Here is a 22,659-nt window from a genome sequence, read left to right as displayed (position 1 = left end):
GTTAAAATGGCAGGCTAACTAAGTACATGAAGTTTATCTGCAAACTGTGACTTGTGGCACAAGTTTGTTGTTGTTTTGTTTAGGACAGCCGCAGTGGTGTTATATGTGTTACCATGGAAGTGATGTCATCACTCTGGTGGTGTCTGCTGAATGGTGTGGCACCTCTTGAAAGTACAAGCCAAGATATAAAACTGATGTTGTTTTAAAGTGGACGGGCTGTTCTCGTTTCCATTGCATGAAAGAAAACAATGACCATTTGATTAATTTGATATTAATGTAACGGGATTAAACGATTTCTCAACATGCCCATACCTGCCCTTTGAGTCAACAGGCCAACAGTGTCATGATGCAATATTTTAAAAAAACATTAAATATGGGAATGTGATCTGAATTTGATCTGGTTTACTGTCCCCCAAAATAGGTTTATGTATACAAAATGAGAGGAAATATCTTGGCCTTATGACAGATTTCTATTTATAATGAAGGTCAGCACATAAGGCTTAGCTTTCAGGCAGGCTAGTGCAGTGCTTCAGTAGTAGGACTTTCCAGTGCACAGATGAATGAACCTCTGATATTATAGACATACTGTAGTGGTTTAAATACAGAGAAACAGCTTAACAGATGTCTGTTCTGAAATCCTGACTTCAGCTCCAAAATGTAAGCTGAGGATCAGGTTTGGAGCTTTTTTTTATCTTTCTCAGGCAATGCATTACTCTAAAAATGGAAAGGTAATTATGGTTATTGAAATGAAATCTTGTGGACCCTGAAAGGAAGAGCCTTTTCTTGTGGGAACTTTGAGTTCATTTATGAATAGGGACGTGGCACAGGTCAGAACATTGTAACAGTCATCCAACAGCCTCTGAATCCCTTTGCTTTTAGTCATAGCCTGAAAATATCTCTAACACCATGGCAGGTGTGGCATTAATCAACTGGTATGGGCGTTTCTCTCCTGGACCAAAGACCTATTGTAGTCATCATTTGTTCACCTAAATAATTGATAAGTGTGACGGTGTGTACACCTGCGAGTGAAGTTGTTAAAAAGAGCTTGGCGTAGCTTCATTACACAGCCAGTTGTCAAAATATCCTGACAGCTTTGAAGTGTTTATATCATCAACACACCTCAGGTTGGTGGGGGCTTTTTAAATGGTGTTTGTTAATGAAGTTTGAACCAATGACCAGGGCAGCATGGACTGACTCTTAAAGCTGATGATGTACTTGGAATGCTGCACAGAATCATGCTTCTTCACAGTGGGCTTATTTCTGCTATGCGGTAAAATGCAAGGTATCACCAGCGTTTATGACCGTATTGCTTTTTCAGTTTTTCGGTCAGCGTTCCCATGGCTACAAACATTACAAAAGACTCCCGTTAAGCCCTACTCCTCGCATGGTTAAATATTGAATCTTTTATTTGGCGAGAATGACTTAACTGTTGAACTTCTCCGGACTTGTAACCGGAGCAGTGATCTTCAGCCCATTGCGGCACTGTAGAATGTACTCATTAACCATGCCGGAGGAAAGGTGCAGACAGTGTGGTGCACAGGACGTCTGCAGTGGCCTCGAGATTCTGACTGAGAACCTCATGTACGGACACGGCAGAGAGGCGCTTGGAGAACAGGGTTTGTAACCAGATGGTTGCCGGTTTGAATCCCAGGTGGGGCAGTGCAGTTGTAGTCTTGAGCTAAGGTGCTTAACCCGAAGTGCCTCAGTAAGTATTTAGCTGTACATGTAGATAGTAGGTAAAGAATGTAAGCTATGTTAGACGCCCTGCTGTGTCTGCTCGGCAAATAAATAATGGTAATCATAACCCAGTCTTCTCTTAGATGTCAGAGGGCTGGTGGGGTTTTGGAGGCTTTATGATAGAAATGTGGATGGATGAGCTTTGCAAGACCATTCTGCATGCCAGTGGCACTTGTTCTTTGGATTTAAGAGTACATTTGAACCCCACTCTTAGCAAGTAGCAATAAAACTAAGATTGAGGCACAGCGAACAGCATATAAGTAGGGTGACTATACGTCCTCTTTTTCCTGGACATGTCCTCGTTTAGAGACGCATGTTTTAGGTCCCAAAACGAGGACATATCCGGGAAAAAGAGGATGTATGGTCACCCTAATATAAGTGAGTGCCTCTGTTCAAACATGCATATACAATTTGTTGATTTCAAAAGGAGTTGTGCAATATTCACCAATGTACAGCCTTTTCTAGTAGCAAATACTCATCATATATTATAATTATCACGTCATTGATACATTCATTATATCAAGTATCAAGGACAGTTTTTGAATTTCACTAAGGCACATCTTAATACGTCTTGACACTGAGAAATGTGAAGGTGCACTTGGAGTGTGATCAGAGTCAGGCAGTGTCCAAACTAAAAGTGCATGTCAAAAATGATGTCACACACATTTTGGTACCCACATCAGCCTTTATTTCTGGAAGTGAATGCTGAGTCACCTCAAACTGCTCAAAGTACACCCCACATTGGGGGGGGGGGGGTCATTTATCAGGCAGTTAGACAATGTCATCAGACTTCCACTGCTTCTAAGTGGTCCGCTGTGGACAACTAAATGGGAAATGGGAAATGATACAGCCGAATTTCATGACAGCCATCCTCCTTTCTCTCCTGCATTGCGTGCATACTCCTTCACCACAACTCATTTGCTCAGAAAGCAGCCACTAACATTTTCCCCCTCGTGGCTAGCTTGAGTTCCTGTCTTGCTACCATTGGGAAGACCCTTAACTCAGAAAAGCCCCCACCACAATGGAGCTTTGAATGAAGGTGCATTACCAGTCAACCTCATTACTCATGACGGGAAAAAAATCCCTGGGACACGTACTGTCACTGATGCATGACTGGGTAACAGAACCACTCAGCTAGGGCAGAACAACTGACAGCCATCATTTTTTAGATGGAAATCATTTCACTGAGTGATCTGTGTTCTGGATGACCAATAAACCAGCTAAATACAGCCACAAGGTCTTGTCAAGTCCTCACTGCAGTTCAGCATGACTACAGAGTGTAAAATGCCCCACTGATTTTGGTCACAAAATGCATCTCTGGTATGACTAAATTGACTCCATTCTCATGTACTATGTTTCTGATAAGTTACTGAATGTACTCCATCCTTACACTGTCTGCGTGGTGTGGGTGAATGTCAGCAGTTTTGTTTTTGCAAAACAGGATGGTTTCCCTGTGTACAAGATGAATTCCTCATCTGGTCAGAACCCCATGGTCTACACAATCAAAAGAAGACGATGAAATCGTGGTGAAATGGTACATTGCCATCATGTGCTTGTCAAGGGCGACTCTGGTGTCTATCTTGGAGTCACACCACGAGAGCAGAGATTCAGCGCAGTGCTGCCTTACATGCCTTAAACTTATCTACTGGCACTTCAAGGTTGGGGAAGGGCACATGTTGGAAACAAGTCAAATAGTCTTGGAGTCCTCGTTGTTTTAAGTCATTCTTTCTGCTGACCTGGAGAATTGCTTGCATTTCAGTATCCCCTTTTCCACTGTTGTACAACCACCTTCGTGTTTGAGAGAGAGAGAGAGAGAGAGAGCGAGAAAGAGAATCACCTGCAGGAGTTAGCCATGTCTGCCCACCACCACCCTTTGGGTTCATCACTTTTATGAGGACGGTGAACTGACTTGACATCAGTAATGTTTTATGGGGCATGATTCCCCGGATGAGGCTGAAACTGGCATCTTGCGTTTCCACAATGGGGAAAGTGCTGCTTCAGTGCTTATTCTTGCTCCACTTTGTTCGGCTTTTAAAGTAGGGGGTTGGGAGGGCCGAACGGACATGTGATACTTTCACGTGTTGTTTATTTAGATATTGGATTTCAAAACCATTTCACTACTTCAGTCTAAAAGAATTTTTTTAAAGGTGTGGTGATTTTGGTGGTTTGGGGTGGGTGGATGGTGAAGAGTCTATTCTTAATAATTGTAATAATTTATCAACCAACATTTCATACATAAATACATATTCATAAGTAAATACATTAACATTTCTTCTAGCGGTTACAAAGTAAAATGTAATATACATAACATAACCTTCAGAATAAAGTTAACGTTAATTTTGTCTAGTCTTTTACATGAAAAGAGTAAAAACACAACCCAAAACAAGCTTCATTGGATTTTTTTTTTTTTTTAAACCTCCCTCAGGCAGGGGGAGTGGGGCTTGTCCCCTTAGGCAAGGGACAGAGGGACAGATAGAGTGAGCGAGAGAGAGAGAGAGAAGGGGAGAAGGGGAGAGGGGAAGAAGGGGAGAGGGAGAGAGGGAGAGAGGCCATTAGAATGCATGGTGCTGCAGAGCCGTCCTCCTGGAGAGGGACTACTGGGAAGGCCAGGCTGAAAGAGAATCTTTGTTTTGCTCCGTTAATGGATGCTATTCCCCCCCCCCTCCTGGATACTATTTCCTAGAGGCAGGAACCCCTCTCCTCAAGCCTCTCTAATGCTTAATGTCAGGCCTGGATGTGGCGGATGATGACGGATGCAGGCCCAAACTGCAGGGCTCAATTGCACCCATTCATGGCTTCCCTGGGGCGGTGGAACACTGTCACGCACGGCCCATGCGCCTTTAACCTCGGCCTTTTGCAGTTTAATCCTTATTAAAGTTAGGTGAAGTATTAGGCAGATAAATTATTAAATTGGTAATAATAAGTAGTAGTAGCTGATGATTGTCATGGTAATTGATGTAGCATTTGATGTTATTTTTAAGTAGTTGGTTATATTTACCTTGATTATAGTTAAGATAAAAAAGTGGCCATTCTTTGAAGGCAAAAAAAATAGTGAGGGGAAAAAATTCAGTTTCAAACTCCTTCTTCATAATTTCTCACAAAGGATTACGTGTTTGCCTGTCACTGCAGTTAACATGGTCATTAAAAATGAATGCAAAGGGGATAAAAGCACTTAACACCATTACCAGCAGTTCAGGGCCAAGCACACTGATGCTGGAACTGAGGCCCTGTTTTCATTCTTTTGAGGTCATTATGATTGCAAGACTCGCCTGCATCCGTTCTTTTTTTCTTGTTTCCATACCAAATCAGAGAAACCCAACAAGCTTAGGATAGAGTCACAAGTACCATTGGATTTCCAAAGCTGCTAGAATGTCGTAACTGTAAAACGATGCGACGAGAAGTTATACCAAGGGCAGTCACGTAGGAGAAGGTCGGAGAGCAACAGCAGGTGATAACACTACAATGGAATAGAAACTTTATTGTTGTTCAGACCAAACTGGACATTGGTGTGGAAGCTCTTTGTGTGTTTTGGGATGGCCGGCAGTGTGATAGCGATGGCTCTGTGTGCGGGACATGACTCAGTCACAGAAGAGGCCGGAAATGAACGTCAAACACAGAGATGAAAGACGTGTCTGCAGCCTTTGTTTTCGTCACTCATCTGCTGCATGTGCTTTTCAGCGCACGGCAATATCGTGAGTAAACAGGTCTGTCTTTGGATCAGACAGGCTGTTCCAAAACAAAGCACTTCACAAGGCTGTGCCGCCAAAATGGCTTCTCGTGGTCCTGGGGGGGAATCGTAGCGTTTGTTCCAGTAGGACAGAGAAGGGTGGTGACCTGGAGGATTTTTTGTATCACCTGCTATGTGAAGGACTGCAGAATATGCTAATGGTCCTGCTCTTGATGCTCTGTATGGAAGAAGCCTTTTCCCGACTCCCCCTTTCAGTAAATGGAAATATTAAAAATGTTTATATGCTTGCTTGTATCAGGACTATTGCTTGCATCAGATAACATTTGGGTATGATGAGGGCTGTCTAGGCCCTAAATCACATCATCTGAGATTATTTAATTAATAAACAAAATGTGGAATAAACTCATTTCATGGCATTACATATGTGGATAATAGCAGCGTAATTAATGTCGCAAAGGAATTTAGTCTGTGAAATACAGCATAGCAAATTCAGTCAAATACCTTTGAGGCTGTATACTGCAGAAGCGGGACCTCAGAGCTGTAATGTCATCCATGATATTGTAAATTCTATTCTGCTTTAAGATGATGTGTCTGGACCAAACCTGACCTCCAACGTGCATCTGGTTCCGCCCACAGGCGACCTGCAGCTAACAAAATTATTGAAATTGAGCTGAAACAGAACTGTTTTGTGGTTTGACCGCAGGTGACCTCAGGTATCCGACCCAAAGTAGGAGTCTGGCTTTAAGTGAAGTTACTCTGTGCATCAGCTAAAGGCAGCCTTTGTCTTTCACCAGGTCCACATCTGCTGTGGATTCCACGCAAGAGCTATTTACATACACGGAGCAACCAAAAAGAATCACTTTCCTGGCATACCATGACCTATCAAGCAGTCACCATGGAAAACCTGATTTATGTTGTGTTACATGGTATCACATATACAACAAATCATCACTCTTGTCTTGTTGATGCCTCTGTGGCTGTAATGGTGGCTTCACTCCTCCTTGGTATGCTGTCAGACGAGGTCTGGAGGTGTTCGTGTGACTGCTATACCTGTGTGTCTCTCACAGACACACCGGAGCTCAGTCCGGTTCCCAGGGCTCTGATCTTGTAGCTTGGTTGCACTTTAGTCCCAGAGGTGTTTAGTGGGACTTGGGCAATAGTAGTAGTAGTAGCACTAGCTAACCTCTGTACCCTCCGCCTCAAGCCATGTCTTCACATGGCGGGCACGTAGGCCAGTGGCTCTATCTTCTTCTTTCGCAGCCTGCCTCCCACTGTTCTGCTCTGATCTCTGGAAAGCCCTCAAGTTAGTTCATGCAGTTCAGGGCCAAAAATCATAGTTCAGTATCGATACGCATTTCTGCATATGAGGAATTGAGTGAATTATTTGACTACTAGAATTTGTTATATAAAATATAGAGAATTTTTTAAAATTAATCTCTGTCTCTTGAGGTCTTTTTTTAACCTGAGTAACCTTCAGAGTCCTTCAGGTCAGACGAGCACACTCATATTACCTTATATGAAAAACATGTTCTATGAGCTGGCTATCTTTATTGTGGTGGTAGGGTTGCCCTGATGTAAATTCATAAAGGTGTTGTGCAACAAAGAAGAGGTGTTGACAGGGTCAAGGTTCACAGGAGCAGGTTTGATATGTGTGCTCAAAGTATAGTTACTGCAATCCGTGACCAGAAGGAGACAGAGTCCTGAAATTGAAAACTACAGTGTGGTTCTAACTCAGCTCTCCTGTCTGAGATAAGTTATATATTCATATAAGTTACATATATTTTTTTCTTGGATTCCTTTTTGCCCCTAAGTCCAAAGATGTGGTTACAACAGTGTTGTTCACGTCAGGAGTTCTGTCATAATAAAGGTGGCATATTGTCCCTTTCAGTTCATGCAGAACAGGACATGCCAATTTGAATAAAGTAAAAAAGTTTTTTCTTTCACTTGTTCTTTCACTTGTTCATTGTTCCTCAAACCACTCTCATGAAGATCAGTGCTCAGTTAAGCATTTGGATGTTTGATCTTCCATTCTGTGCTTTTTTTATTTAATAAAGGCTCTTAAAAATGAATTGTATTCAGTAGCAGATAATAATACTTATATGTTTTCATCAGATACATTTTATCTTGATATTTTGACCATGCTGGTCAACTCAAAATATTGGCATTACCTGTTGACATTCCTTCTGAATGGCAAACAGTTGATATATATTCATCATTCAGTGTGCTTTCTCATCCTGCTCAGCGTACCTTATCTAATTAAACCTGGAAAAACCAAAGGAGCAGACGTGTTGCAATGCCCTGTCGTCTTTCGTAACCACATTCCACTGTCACAGCCTTGCCTTGTAGAGGAAGCACTTGTATAGTTTCAAGTGGACCTGTTTTCATCTGGACATTTGGAGTCCGTAGAGATATGGGAGGCATACAGTATGGCCCTGCAGTTGTTGTTGTAAGACAGTGCTCAGCCACTTCTCCTGTTCAGTGGAGGGCAAGGTTACGTTAGCTCTGTGCCCTCACTGCTCCTGAGTCCTGGGTTCGACTCGGCCCCTGCCTGCATGGAGTTTGCTCGTTCCCGCAGCCGTGAGGATCTCTCTCTGCTTACTCCAGCTTCTTCTCACAGTCCAAGGACAAGCTTTTAAAGTTAACTGGCACCTCTGAAGCCCCCCCCCCCCCCCCACACACACACACACACACACACACACACACACACACACACTGTGTTCGTATCTTTGTGTGCGTCTGTTCGTATCTGTTTGTGTGTGAGCGTGTGTGTGAGTGCGCGTGTCTTGTGACAGACTGACAGGGTGAGGTCCTGTGTACTGTGGCTCACAGCTACTTTCTAAGGGCTAAAGGTTAATGCACAGACTGAAAGTGGGTAAATGGATAATACATCACGAGCAATCAATGTGCAGACCCTCATAACAATACATGTATAACTGCCAATGCACACTTAACTGCTCCAATATCACTTTAAAGACAAATGTATGCTTATTTGTTCCATACAGAAATAAAGGTTTTTTGTTTTCTTTGACTTGATTTCCTTTAAGCAAGCGTTTAATTCATGTACTCTGATCTTCCATGTACAAATTGCTAATTCAGACAAGCCAGCCTCATCTCATATGCCCACTGCCGTCTTGTGCTTAATTATAGTTGTGAGTAATTATATTAAGTTCAGTATCAGATTACACTGCTGTTAATTGATAAGCACCATCCCATGTGTCATTGCTAGCCGATGAATTAATAATTTTATTAAAATGCCATTTGGCCAGAGGTTTTTGAAAGTAGTGTATGAACATTAATTGCATTGTGAATACATTTGTTTTTATATAAATTCTCCCTGTAATACTGCGCTTTACTGTCCACACCCTGTTACAGTTTGGAAAATGTGGCTTCACGAAGGGTGGAGTTCCGTGTGCTGTCAGTCAATGACTTAGTGAACCAATCAAAATGCTTTTCCATTCACGGCAAAACACTACAGTTAGTTTGAATCAGTGAATCACTGTTGGCACGTCGTAACTCCCCCAAATTTGTGGGTGCATGAAACGTCACTTAATCTTGACCCTGCTGTCTGGTTCCTCACCTTTGCTCTCACCCCCTGCAGGTCAATGTTCGCGTCACCACCATGGACGCTGAGCTGGAGTTTGCAGTCCAGCCCAGTACCACTGGCAAGCAGCTCTTTGACCAGGTATGTCCCAGTGATTGTGTGTGCTCGGTGTGGTTGTGCTAAAAGCTCTTTGCTTTGCACAAGGTTCTTGTGATGCTTGAAAATAGTTTCTTCCTGGAAGGTTGTGGAAAACTGAAATGGAACATGGAACGTTAGTCACAAATGAAAAATTAGAGTGAATTCTTACTTTTTCCTTTTAAAAATTTAAAGAATAAAATGAAATGGTCCATATATCTTGCTAAGACACGAGGGTGATATCATCAACTAGTAAATTTAGCAATGTCAGCACTAGAAACTGGCTAGTATTCCCACACCCATAAATTATTGTTGATGAAGCATCTGCAAGCGCAATACATTCTAACTGCAATGTCTCTAAAAACTCAATTTTTTATAGCAGCCCATCTTTGAAGGAATTTGCTAACAGCAGCATCAACAACAACAAAAAAAACATTTTACATAAATCCTTAAAAGTCATTGAAAGTCTAAATCAAAGGAAGAATATAAACCAGATCTGACCGAGAACCCTGTTTATAGTACTCTGCCCAGATAGACTCATGTGATTTTATTTAATTTGATTTGATTTGGCAATAAAATATACAGCAAAACCGTTTGAGAGAATATTACAGGACCTCCGTTTTGGTCCTGTGGAGGACAGGACCTGCTCTTTCATTGGATATTTGGGTGTTAAAGCCTTTGCTTGGAGAAGCACATTGCCTATGACCCACCTGAATTTTTCAACCCCCACCTCACACGGTATGCCTCAGTCTGTACGTGCTGTTGTTGAGCAGGTTACTGGAGCGAAGCGGCTACTGTTGTTATCTGCCCTTTTCTTCTGAGAGACTTGCCTGCCTTATTAAGGAGTCACTGTGCGGAAGTTTAACCAGTGTGTAACAGAGATAAGCAGCAAGGTGAGGCCTCTCACTCAAGTCTGTGCACAGCTTATTGAGGTGAGCGTGCTCCGTTTGAAAGTGAGGAACCCCCTGTGTCTCTGTTAACAGTCAAGATCCTTTCTCATGTGATAGCGTGGTATTGGTTATGCAGACAAGAGTACGCTCAGATCAAAGGTCAGGACAGTGTCGCCATACTCTTGTGGCTTTGAACAAGGACATTTGTAAAGAAAATGCAAAATTGCACTTTATCTTGTTTTGGTGTGTGGGCCACGTCACGCAATTTGCCTGCCATTGTCTTTCTGCAGCAGGGCTGCTGTTTGCCAGAACAGCTCGAACAGGTTGTTGATCTGCAGCTGATTGGGAATGTATGATTATATAAGCTGTGAATCTGTGTCAGGTCTGTAGATGCAGAGGAATCTAGAGGTCGAAAATGTAGCTCTTTTGCACAGAGGTGTATGAAAGCCACACTGTTGGACTGCGTATATTTCCTGAAGAACGAGTTTGTCAGACGGAAGTGTGTCTCAGGGACTTTGTCTTTCGTTTGCAAATACTCTTATATTGACAGACTGTCGCCACAAAAGCGTGATTAGAACTGTAAATTTAAAATTTGAAATGATTTTCTCGTCAGCACTAAATCAGAGAGCTCTGCTCTCTGCTGCATTTTGAAACCGTGAAAAACCAGAGTTGACGTGCCTCTCAGAATTCCTTACACCTGTGTGTAGAAGTGTTTCTCAACAGGGTGTGTCACAGTTTTCTTTCAGCTGAGTTATTTGTCACAAATTCATCAAAAAAAGCAAGCATCTTTCAAATTGCAGAGCCCGTTTCTCTCTGCGAACAGTGCTAGAACAACATTTAACAGTTAATGGGCTTTGCGAAGCGTATCTTGAGTCGGGCAGCGACGCAACACACGGCCAGCTGGAGTCCGCCACTGTTTTGACTACTGTTTGCCCACAAGTTGGCTGAATTAGCTGAAGGCGGTGACCTGATATAATTTCAAATTGGGCCCAGACCGCAGTGTCCGGTCTCCCTTGCCCCCCCCCCGCTCCCTCATTCTGTGGAAACGGTGAGTAACTTTCACCTCCCTGATCTCAGAGCAGTGAGGTCATCGACAGCGTGCGACTGAGAGGACAGGCAGGGCCTCTGTGCTGGGAACGAGTGCCGTCGGCTCTCATGTGACAAGGACAGCGGGACAGCATGTGAGGAACGGCCGCCACCGCCCCCCTAAACCGCCCCCCCCCAACCCCCGCCCCCACCCCCCCCCATGACACATCCTCTGTGCGAGTCTCAGTGGGACGGCTAAATTAGTGCCCTGTGTCTGATGAACTGGCCTCTAAGTAAAGCTTTTGACTCGCTCAGGGAACCAGCGCTAACACCAGAAGTGGGTCAGTTGTGGCTTGAAGTAAATATTTAAGGTCGTGTTTGACCTTGGTGTCTCACCACTGCGAGCAGCTGCAGTTTAGACCCTTATAGCCTATGCAGCTGGGCTTTCAACACTTGTTCCATTAGGTTATTGAATGTGAATGAGAGGAAGACAATTTTGTGTGAACACACAAAACCTGAAAAAGTTTTCCTTTTATTCTTTTACAACATTTTTAGTTAATTTCAGTAACTGTGGACCTTTTGTAAAAGTGTATATATATACACACATGCCCATTTGTGTGTATATGAAAAAATACATAAACCTTTGCTTCATAAATATGTTTGATAAGGGCATTGCAATTAGATTAAATCTGGGTCTGAATTTTGTCAGGATACATTTAGTTGTGGCTGTGCATTGTTTCTCTATCAGCAGCAATACATACGCTCTTTGGTAAGCTTCACATGGAAGGAGACAGGTCCCCCCAGCCCCTTTATCTCCCCATCTCGCTCTGTTGCTGGCGGTGCTGGGCTGAGACGGGGCGTGCCTTTCTGAAGGCCCAGACTTTGGAGCCCGTGCGCTAGCCAGCGGATGCAATAAGTAACATAGTGTGGGAGAAGCCGCATTCCTACTGCGCCACAGCCTGGCATCAGTCACGCGTGTTACGCCCTGACTTCCCTCTGAATCCTGCGACAGAGAGAGAGAGAGAGAGAGAGAGAGACGCAAGAATCCCCAATGTGTGACGCATAGCTCCACGCACACACACTCCCGGTAAGCGTACCCGACCGGGGATAACGGTCAAGGGTCGGTGCGTGGAGTGGGGGCCACATCCGCCCTACGCGGGCGTCTGTTCCTGGGTTTTGCTGGAAGCCATTGTCCTCCGTCTGTTTGGTTGGTGAAACGAGATGGCCCGTCACACCCTGCCTCTCCTTTGAGTTTCGACTCTCAGGCAGCTGAATGAAATACACCCTGCGCGAGGAATTTACACGCAACTCCTCAGTGAATCACCTGCTGTAGGCTGACGGCACCTTTGCTCTCTTTAACCCGCTGTGTACATTTTTAATACGCTCTAGTTTCGTATTGGATCAGAACCATTAAAGTACATGCGCTACAGTACCGCATGGGCTTTGATCACTTCTTTGCCCTGATTTTAGATTATTCAGAGTCTTAATAAAAAAAGTATTAATAAAATGTACTGAAAATTTCCGTAGGTGGAAAAAGGTCTCTATTTATGGCAGATTAAAAAAGAAACATTCTCACCGCAGCTAACGGCTCCACAGTGAGAGGTAAGCCCTTGATTAAACTGACCCTAAAATGCCTGTCTCTCTGTGGATGCTGGAGCAGGAGCCCCTTATGAATGGGGGGATTGTATCCGGACTCCAGAAGCATTTAATTACAGGTGAGATGCAGTCAAAAAGTGGTGGTCGCTGTAATTTCAGCCCCGCGCCTGTTGTGCCGAGTAAAAAATCTTTTGAATGCGATTCATTCATTTCATCACCCTGCTTTTTTACCTAACCGAACGAAATCTCATTAGAAAGAAGGGGCTTTGAAATACAGAGCGGTGTTTAATATGTGATTTGGCTTCGGATCACGTAATCTGATGAAATGGGCTCGGCCCGAGTGCCTCTCCGTTGACTCATGCTTCACTCGAGGCAGCCTGCTTTGTTCGAGTGGAGATTGGGTCTCACCGTAGTGATAAACAGGTGAAAAACTTTGGCACGGGCAGGAAGCGCTCTTGAGGAAAAGACAATGGATTTCTGTTTGAGCATGTGAACGCAAGTGGCCGTGACTCGCCAACGCAAGGGGACCTATTCTGCTCGGTCTCAGAATTCCTTGCTGAAAGTTTGCTCTCATTATCTCGAAAGATCGACCCCCTGACCAGGGAAGAGAAAATAGAGGGAGGAAAAAAAAAAATCCAAAGGAGTAGATGCAGAAAAAACTGTAGGCTTATTTCAAACTGGAGTGTGTGTCCAGCCCTGTTTTTTAATAGCTTCAACCTCTTTTTACCCTGGAAATACTCTATTTTAAATGACATCAAGTGTGGCAGGTGCAGATCTGGGCCCACATCCAGTATTTGACCTACTTGCCTGCCAATCAGGCACTTTTTAAATAAAACTGAAACATAGAAAGTGAACAAACAGGAAGAAAATCTCTTAATTGGATCTCTAATCATGCCTAAATAAAGTCTGTCATTTCAATTGTGTGACAGGCCCTTAGCAGCCCTTTCAGTTCAGTGCTAAGCCCAAAAGTTTTCCCCTCTTCTGGTGACAAAGCTGAACTGTGGCTCTGGTTATGGGGGAAACTCACAGTTATTCAGCCCACTGTCACACAGACTAACATTCCCCCAGACATGTCTTGTTCAGGACAGATGCTGAGAAGCTGCCAGGCCCCTGCTTGTGTAAGCCCTCATGCTTTGGCAGCCCTTGTGAAACAGTGTGGTACTCCATTTTATTGATATTCCGGACTCTGAAAACCAGGACCAGACTGATAAAACTCTGATAAAACTGTGATTTCACTTAATTTTTAATGATGGTCAAAACACTGGGGGGAGGCAGAAATATCCTTTCAGAAAGAAAAATTCCGCATTGAACATCCCGAATGTTTTCTGTCCTCCGTAGCAATAACAGTGATCGTAACCTCAGCGTGAATCTTGCATCAGAAGGCTGAGGGGTTGATTTTTATGCTCTTGAGGGAGTGGTATTGGCTGACAGAGAGGCCAATGGGAGAGCAGCTGGGCTCACACTCAGAAGGTTGTAGGTTTAGTGCCCAGGAGGAACGCTGTGGCTGTGTCTTTGAGCAGTGTGCTTAACCTGAATTGTGACAGTAAGAAAACTGAATAGAAATAAATGTAAGCCATACTAGTGTCCCTGGATAACTCGGGCATAAATACTGAAAGCTGAAGAATTGAAGAATTGAAGCTGACTACACTTGACTAAGAGGGTTATGGGTGAATAGCTGGACCATGGTTATTGTGAATTTTTTTTCTGTGACTTGAATGAAGTGATTTTTTTAATGAATCAATGAATATAAGATGTAGATGGTGCTTTTCTATTTCCCCTGCAGGTTGTTAAGACCATCGGCCTGCGTGAGGTGTGGTACTTCGGCCTGCAGTATGTGGACAGCAAAGGATACCTTACCTGGCTGAAGCTTGATAAGAAGGTAAAGCGTCAGTCCTGCTGAACGACATTATTTTGCAGATGCAGCACTGTGCCTCTTTTCAGCCACAGGTTATTTAATGATTGCGCAAGCTTTTTCTGAGTTGACCAAAAAAGGGATAAAACGGACTCCCCATTGCAGTCTTCGGGTTAGATGAGGTTTTAGTCTGGCTTTATTTGTGGTAAGCTATTACAGAAGCTATACAGCATAATGGCTCATGGCTACATTTGTTTTGGAGGATGATGTACAAATTGAAATGGACCTAGTTTCTGAATACTGAGTTCTGCCTATTTTCTATTAAAACTAATAAAATGTAGCCACTTAGTAGCAAGAAGTCATCACCATGTTGTGACCTTAGTTTAGTGGGTGAAGCAACTTGTATGTCTGAATAATGACTGTTGCCTCTCCCTCACCAATTCACACTGAGGGGTATTTATTAATAGTTATACAGTATTGTAATATTGTTTAAAATAGGAATGATGTTGTGATTATTCCTGTTTTACAACTGCAGTTACAGACAGTGTCTTACTATGTTGCAACCTGTGGCTGTGTAGGGAAATGAACACTGTGCTTTCCGGAATTCTCCTTCATTTCAGTAGCTGACTAGTTTTTTTTTGTCTTCATGATTGACCATATTAGTGTAAAATGTTTATAAATGAGCTGCGGTGTATGTGAACCAGTTACCCATGAACAGGAAACAGAATTATCATTTACTTCACTGTCTTTTCCCTTCGCTTAAAAAAGTCATTTCAAAGTTTGGAATGTGATATGCATTAAACATTAACATCCGTGATTGAAAAACCGGTCCCAGAGTGGAGTATGAGCGACAGAAACAGGACTCCTATGATTCTTTTGACACTTTTTGGCAGAGCTGTCAAAAGCTCACTGGCTGGACAGTTTTCAGAGGGAAAACTTAAAAAGGCCCAAAGGCTGCCACTGTGGTGCCGGCCTTTTCTGGTATCTTTCTAGTAGTAAAATTTTACCGCAGGAGCCAGTCGCTCGGCCGCTTAGTCACTGAGCACTGTAAGTGAGTGAGTCAGTCAGTGAGTAAGTGAGGGACACCACAGCTCTAGGGCTGTTTCCTTCGTTTCGAAGCCAGGCCATAGTTGTTCCATGACTCACCAGCTTTATACCATCTAGTTAGCACAGACTGTCTGAATGCCACGTGTGCTATCAGCAGCACGAGGGGGACTCTGTTCCGGAGCTTTAGCACTGCTGTGGAACAAGTCAGTTGTTTGTCAGTGTGAACACCGGATCCAGGTTTGTACCGCGTGCCGTGGAACAGGTGTTTGCCCTTCCATACCCGGCAGTCAGCGCATACGCCCTGGTGCGGAGCTGCGCGGTGGCCCCTGGGCCGGGAATGGCCGTCACCCAGCTGAACTTTGGGCTGCGCGGAGTTTTACTGCTCGCCGCGTTGTGCTGATGCAGCGCTCCCGCGGCCGGCACAATGTACCGCTCTGGCTGGAAGATTCCAGCCATTTCACAGCTCTATTCAGCTCCGTCAGGAAAGCACAGGGGTGACGTTCGGAATGTGTTTGTATGTAGGGCACACGCAGAACTGGGGCACGTTCAGCACCGAGCAGATTATTTGGAAAGCAGTTTGCAGGGGCCTGTTAAACAGTCATATAACTGCCTCACGTCACGGTGATCCTAAATTGCGAGATGGATGCTTACCACATGTGTCACATATGTACTTTAATGAAAAACCTGAGTCAGCTGCCATTTTGTATTGGGAATGAGTGCTGTTAAATTAAGATTTTGCTTAATTTGCCACTCTTAACCATGGTTGTATAGAATGTTTCATAGTATGAATTACAGAAAAACAGTACAAAATTATAACAGATCGCCAGGGCAAAATACAAAAAACCCAACAACAATACAGTGACAGACAGAAAACAGCTAAAATAGATTAATTGTAATAAAAAGATGTAAACTTTTAAAAGGCAGAAAAAAACGTTATCCTCCCTTTAATGTAAATTAGCTGTGAGGGTGAAAGGTTGGGGAAACTCCATCTTGGAATCTAAAATTTGGGCTGACAGTGTATCCTTCTGTAGATTGCTGAGTAGGCTATTAACCAGGTTCTAGTGGATCCGTAGCCCACAGACATGCATTGTCAGTGTTAACACATCACAGTTGTGGTTAATTATTCATGTACAGCGTTTGAACATTGCTTAAAGGGTAGTCCTGTAAAAATTAACAGTTGAATTGCTTCTAGGTTGACTCAAACTTGACTGCTGAGAGCTCATTTTGAATTATACCGAAACGCATTTCTCTGGAACAGGAATTCAGAAATATGTTCTAAAATACATTTTTCCCCAAGTTTGAATGGTGACGTAACTGGTGTAGCTTCAAATGAGAAACTTAAAACCATGAAGGAACTGTGTTACTCATTGATACACGCATTCCTTTTGGTAACCTGAGCTGACTCTGCATGAATGTGCTTCTAGAAGTGCTGATGCCCACTCCTTTTTTTTTTTATTTATTTATCTCCCCCCCCCCCCCTTCCTGTAGGTGTCGTCCCAGGACGTGAAGAAGGAGAACCCCCTGCAATTCAAATTCCGGGCCAAGTTCTTCCCCGAGGACGTGTCGGAGGAGCTTATCCAGGACATCACGCAGAAGCTCTTCTTCCTGCAGGTGAAGGAGAGCATCCTGAGTGATGAGGTGTACTGCCCGCCCGAGACTGCCGTGCTGCTCGCCTCCTACTCCGTGCAGGCCAAGTTCGGCGACTTCTCCAAGGACGTCCACCGCGCCGGATACCTGACCTCCGACCGCCTGCTGCCCCAACGGTGAGTGACCGCTGCTGGGGACGAGACTGGGCTGTTCCCCCCTGAGTTTCCCCATCGCTGACCAGCTCCCCCATAATGCTGAGCGGTGTCGAACAGTGAGTCAGGTTTGAGTAGGCTGACATTACTCAGTTATTGGGTGGGACACTGCTGATATTCCAGAAATAACATTCTTAAAACCCTGCACAAGGATGTCGTCAACCAGGATGAACCAATAGATTCTACAAACAGTATGAACTTAAGTACTGGCTACACAAACTGTGCCTGTAATCTCATTACACCGCGTATTTGCTCAGAAAGTGTACCGAGTTATCACACACATTAGAACACATTTGACGTATTAATGCAAGTTCTCTGTTTACTGAAGTAATTAAAGTTAAGTAGTTCAAGTAATTCAAGCTTGCTCAAGGGTACCCAAAGGTACAGTAGCAGTGCCTCTCCTGAGATTGAGCTCTACGGCCCCCTGGTTAGAAGTTCCCTAACTACCAAGCAGCTCTGCTGCTATGGCTACTCCACGCTATCTATATAGATCTCTCCCTCTCTGTTCTCTTTCTCTTTCTTTTTTCTTTCTCTCTGACCCTCAATTCAGTGGAAGATTGTTTTCAGCAAAGCATGTCTTGCAATGGGAACAAAAATTTAAACGACATCTAGGGCCGAAACATGACTTCTAGTTCACCTTATAATTATTTACCATGTATATGTATTTGGAAGATGAAGCGATTTTGGTGTTCCTTGGAAAAAATTAGGACGTATTCAACAATGAACCTCAGAGATAGTGTTTTGTTTGGCAGAAACAGACTTTTGAAAGAGCAGTGGTAGAGCACAACAGCATAAGCATACTTCAGCTACAGCTTATCATTTATAATCATATGACATCATTAAAGGGAGAGACTGACAGCAGACATATGAGACACTGCCGTGCTATGTGACAGTGCTAACTCATGTGTTGTCGTGTGCACTGTGGATGGCTTTGTGTTGCTTGCGCTCTTGAGTGTCGTCACCTCTCGCTCTCTCTCTGTCCCTCCTCAGTGTTCTGGAGCAGCACAAGCTGTCCCGGGAGCAGTGGGAGGAACGCATCCAGGTGTGGCACGAAGAGCACCGTGGAATGCTCAAGTGAGTCCGTGCCCCGCCCGAGTCAGCGAGCGCCTGTCAGTCACCCGGCCTTTCCCATGGGCCTCTCCGAGGAGCAGGGGGGATTGGTGGATTCTGTGAATCCCTTTCTCTGTCTCTCTCTCTCACACACGCACACACACACACACGCACGCACATACACACAAAAGCCATAACTCCAGTGGAAGGTAGGGGCTGGTTTCTCATCCCACTGGAGTCAGTCAGTGAATGTCAGTCACCTGCCGTTTCCCACGTGCCTCTCTGAGAAGCAGGGGGATTGGCGGATTCTGCGAATCCCTCTCTCTGTCGCACTCACAGAGAGACAGACACACACAAACACACACACAGGCACACAGAGACAGACAGACACACACACACACACACACACACGCACACACACACAGCCATAACTGCAGCGGAAAGCCAGATCTGGTTTCTCATCCCGGTCATGTGATCAATCCCAAACAGAGAGGACGCCATGCTGGAGTACCTGAAGATCGCGCAGGATCTGGAGATGTACGGCGTCAACTACTTCGACATCAAGAACAAGAAGGGAACAGACCTGTGGCTGGGCGTGGACGCCCTGGGACTCAACATCTACGAGAAGGAAGACAAGTAAGTTCAGGCTCTGAGATCATCTCTCTGCCTATACCGTACAGTGTCTGTTACCCCTAAATAACTCATATTCTTTGGCTGTTGCTGGTTTAAGGTCGGTTCATAAAAGGTAGCACAGCCTGAAAAGACATAACGTATGCATCAGATAGGTAACGCTGCGGGGCCTGCATATTGCTCTGACACTGACACCGGCGATACCCTGATCGAGTTGTTGTTACAGATGTGACGTTTTCTTGTCAGATCTTGTCACGTTTTTTTCCTCTGATGCTGGGTGCGATACCGTGTGTAGAGCCTGATCTGATCTCGTGAGTCCTGCACACACAAAAGTGAATGATGCTAACTGGTTAAAGCCTTTTAGGGTGTCAGGTTCAACCCCATCAGGACATCGCATCCAGTCATAAAATCTTCAGAATGTTCCCCAGGTTCATTTAAGTGGAAATTAACCTTGTAAAACTGATTCAGGTTAAGCATCTGGATGCCAATGGCAAGTGTTTAGAAAGTTAGATATCAAAGACTATAAAATGGGTGGAGCTACCATTTGTTATCACTCACTGATTAGAAACAATCTTACCTTTTTTCTGTGTTTTGATTGGTTCAGGCAAGTCGGTTTCTCATGGCTCATATTAACCCTGCCCATTGCTGGGTCAATGTCCTCTCACACTCCCATCACTACTTATAGTCTCTCCAGCGTGTTCGTTGCCAATACTTTTTCAAAACAAAGGACCACAGCAGGATTTGTTGGACAGTGAGTCGGGGGGAGGGTTTCTTGGGGTCAGTGTGCCATTACTGGCCTGTGATGAAATAATCCCTCACCCTCCAGTCACACCCCGGCGGTCACCGACCCCCGACTCCACACAGCTACCGCTGGTTCAGAGAAACACGACCTGCGCGTGGGAGGGTCGTTGAACTTGGTGCCCTGTCCCCTAAAACATGGCACGATTGGGGACATTCAGGTGTATGGCACAGTGTAGGCTGACAGTGCCCCATCTATTCTGTGTGCCTTCCCCCAAAGTTTTAATGCAGCTTAATACAGCCACCTACAATTAATAAATATCAAAACTCCAGGTGCAGGGAAGGAGGTGCTTTCTTAAAGGAGCGTGACAGTGTCATTTCTACCTGTGTCTGCTCGTCTCTTTCTACAGATAAAATGGAAAATGTTTTCAGACAGATGCCTGTCCCCTTTTTTTTTAGTTTGAGCTGTGGATAAAACATCTCTGAAATATGTTCAGACAGATTTAGGACAGCGGCCATTTTGAAACCACGTTGAGGAAAAAGTGAGACATCACATGCTGCTATGTATTTTTGAAGCCAGCATCTCAGTGGAGGAAAAGTTCTGCAGCAGTGGAAACAGTAGGAATGAAAGCCAGTGGGCTGAGAGGCATTAACAGCAATACAGGAAGATGGCAATTTTTTTTTTCCTGTAAATATATTTAACCTTTCTATAATCACTGCCTGTAAATAAGTCTTGAATTTAATTCTCTTAACTAGCATATATTTCTAGTTCATTTTTTTTTTGCTGGTATTCCTGCAATTCTTGACAAGCGAGTTAATATAATGTACTTTTTTGTTCGGGTATTCTTATGTGACCGAATCTACTACACGTAGCGGAGGGAGGGACAGGGAGAGGGACAGAGTAATGGGGAGAGAGAGCAAGAGCAGCGTTTTCAGGGCTTGGTGAATGAATGTCTCTCTCCCACAGTGCCCTCTGCTGTAACCATGGTGACGCGGACTGGTTTTTCAAGCTGCGCAGCACTTAAGAATGTGGGGCTAACCTAAAACCCAGGCCTGTTAGCAGCAGGGCGCAGGCAGCAAAACAGCCCTGCTCCTCTTAACTCTTTAGATTCCGCCCGCACAAACAGCCGCCTTGTCCTGATTGGTTGACGATGATGTAAAAGGGAGAGTTTGAACTCTCAAAAACACCTTGCAGTCGCAAGGCTGGTCTCGGTGTTTCATGATTTTTCTTCTTCTGCTCAAAGTATGGCTTGCACTGAAGTGCTATTCTCTCACTGAGTCATCCTCCGAACCCTTCGTCAGTGTCTCTCGGGTAACGTAAACCTCACCCATACCTGAGGAGTGACAGTGATGGTGTCGCAAGTGTACAGTCATGCTCCTGAGGTTCGAAACATCAAAGGTCATATAGGTTTTCACATGCTCTCCATGTAGAAGGTAATGGCTCTGTGTTCTGTGCTGGTTTTGAGTGCTGTACAATTGGGGCATTAAAGTGGGAAGTAATTCTGGGCATGACCGTTAAAGTTATTCATATTCATTCTATCACACCAGTGTAACTACACCTGTGTTACTCAGTGGAAGCCACCATTCTGAGCTGCTCTTTGGGGCAGGGACCCATTGAAATGAAAAGCTGTGTTAGATTTACTTTTTGGTTCCTTTGTGGAGGAGCCCATGTGAAAATGGAGCTACCTGGCAGCCGTGTTTATAGATCCCAGACGCTTAAGTGCTTCAGTTAAAACTCAGCACGGCGGCTAATCCACACAACAGGCACGGTCCCCGGGGAAGGCCAGCAGAGGACCATCAGGATTATCCGTCTTTGTGAATATTAGACATTAGAACCTCATTTATGATAGAGAAAGAAGCAGTAAAACAACATGTTAAATATTTATTTCTTCTCCTTAGTCTATACCATGGTTTAAGAGGAAGCAAACAACATGTTAAATATTTATTTCTCCTCCTTAGTCTATACCATGGTTTAAGATACTTTATACACATCACATAATGTAATGCCTTGGCTGGATTTTTTCTGTTCGGTTTAAATGAATCTTTTGCGAGTTGTGTCATATGTTTAGGCAAGACTAACATGGGCAAATTAGCATGGGCAAAATTCTTTGAATATGGATCTCCTTGGTTTCCATGTCTTTGTTAGGATCCATAATTGGACACCATTTTCCAGTTTGGTCAAAAACATTGCATGCCTGAATAAGGATCTTTTGTTCAATTAACTGTGGTGTTTGGCTGTACAACACTAAAACATACCAGTTAGCCTGTACTTACTAATAGGGATATAAACGCTGTGACTAGCGGTTCCTTTCGTAAGACACTTTTTATAGTAGCAACACTAAACAACACAAAGCTATTCACAATTCCTTGTCCTGCACAACAGAGATAAACCCCCCATCCTACTTGGACAGTGCTGAGCAGTACTGGCAGGCTAGAGTGTTAGAGACAGCGGGTCACACACACACACACACACACACACACGTGTACTCACAGCTCAGGTCTCAAAGATAACACTGTGTTTTCATTGTTTTTTTTTTGTAGTTCTTTATCTTCATTTTATTCTGCTTAATGTTAATTTGTTTTTCTGAATCCAGTTTTTCATTTCAATATTTCTAATGTAAAATTATTAGTTGTTATTGTTATGTCCTTGTGGTGTCATATTGCTGAAGCCGCATTGTTTTGTGCATACTCTGGCTGTATGAATATGTCATGCCAATAAAGGAAAAGTGGAAGTAACATTGAAATAAACAGCTGTGAGCTATCAGTAACAGCAGGTCCATGTTGGAGAGCATTATAGCAGCATTATAACAAAGAAGCATACTTTATATGTGATTACATTCTTCTTGATGACAGCTCTTTATAAATTAACCCTGCAAGTTAAATTCCATAAAATAAATGCATAGAGGATCTGTATTCATTATTGTGACATT

General features: G+C 43.9%; 1 protein-coding gene across 1 annotated transcript in view; it reads left to right on the top strand.

The window, feature by feature from the left end:
• The window catches only part of ezrb (ezrin b), a 33,647-nt gene that overhangs the window by 2,359 nt on the left and 8,629 nt on the right, over window positions 1-22,659 (top strand). The window contains exons 3-7 of the mRNA XM_036550121.1: window positions 9,024-9,107; window positions 14,397-14,492; window positions 17,001-17,275; window positions 18,302-18,385; window positions 18,851-18,997. Of these exons, the coding sequence (XP_036406014.1) occupies window positions 9,024-9,107; window positions 14,397-14,492; window positions 17,001-17,275; window positions 18,302-18,385; window positions 18,851-18,997 (686 nt within the window). The remainder of the gene's footprint in view (window positions 1-9,023; window positions 9,108-14,396; window positions 14,493-17,000; window positions 17,276-18,301; window positions 18,386-18,850; window positions 18,998-22,659) is intronic.

This window comes from Megalops cyprinoides, chromosome 17 (assembly GCF_013368585.1).
Source record: "Megalops cyprinoides isolate fMegCyp1 chromosome 17, fMegCyp1.pri, whole genome shotgun sequence".
In the NCBI taxonomy this organism is placed as follows: Eukaryota; Metazoa; Chordata; class Actinopteri; order Elopiformes; family Megalopidae; genus Megalops; species Megalops cyprinoides.
The sequence above is the reverse complement of the archived record's forward strand: the minus strand, read 5'-3'. Positions and strand labels throughout refer to the sequence as shown.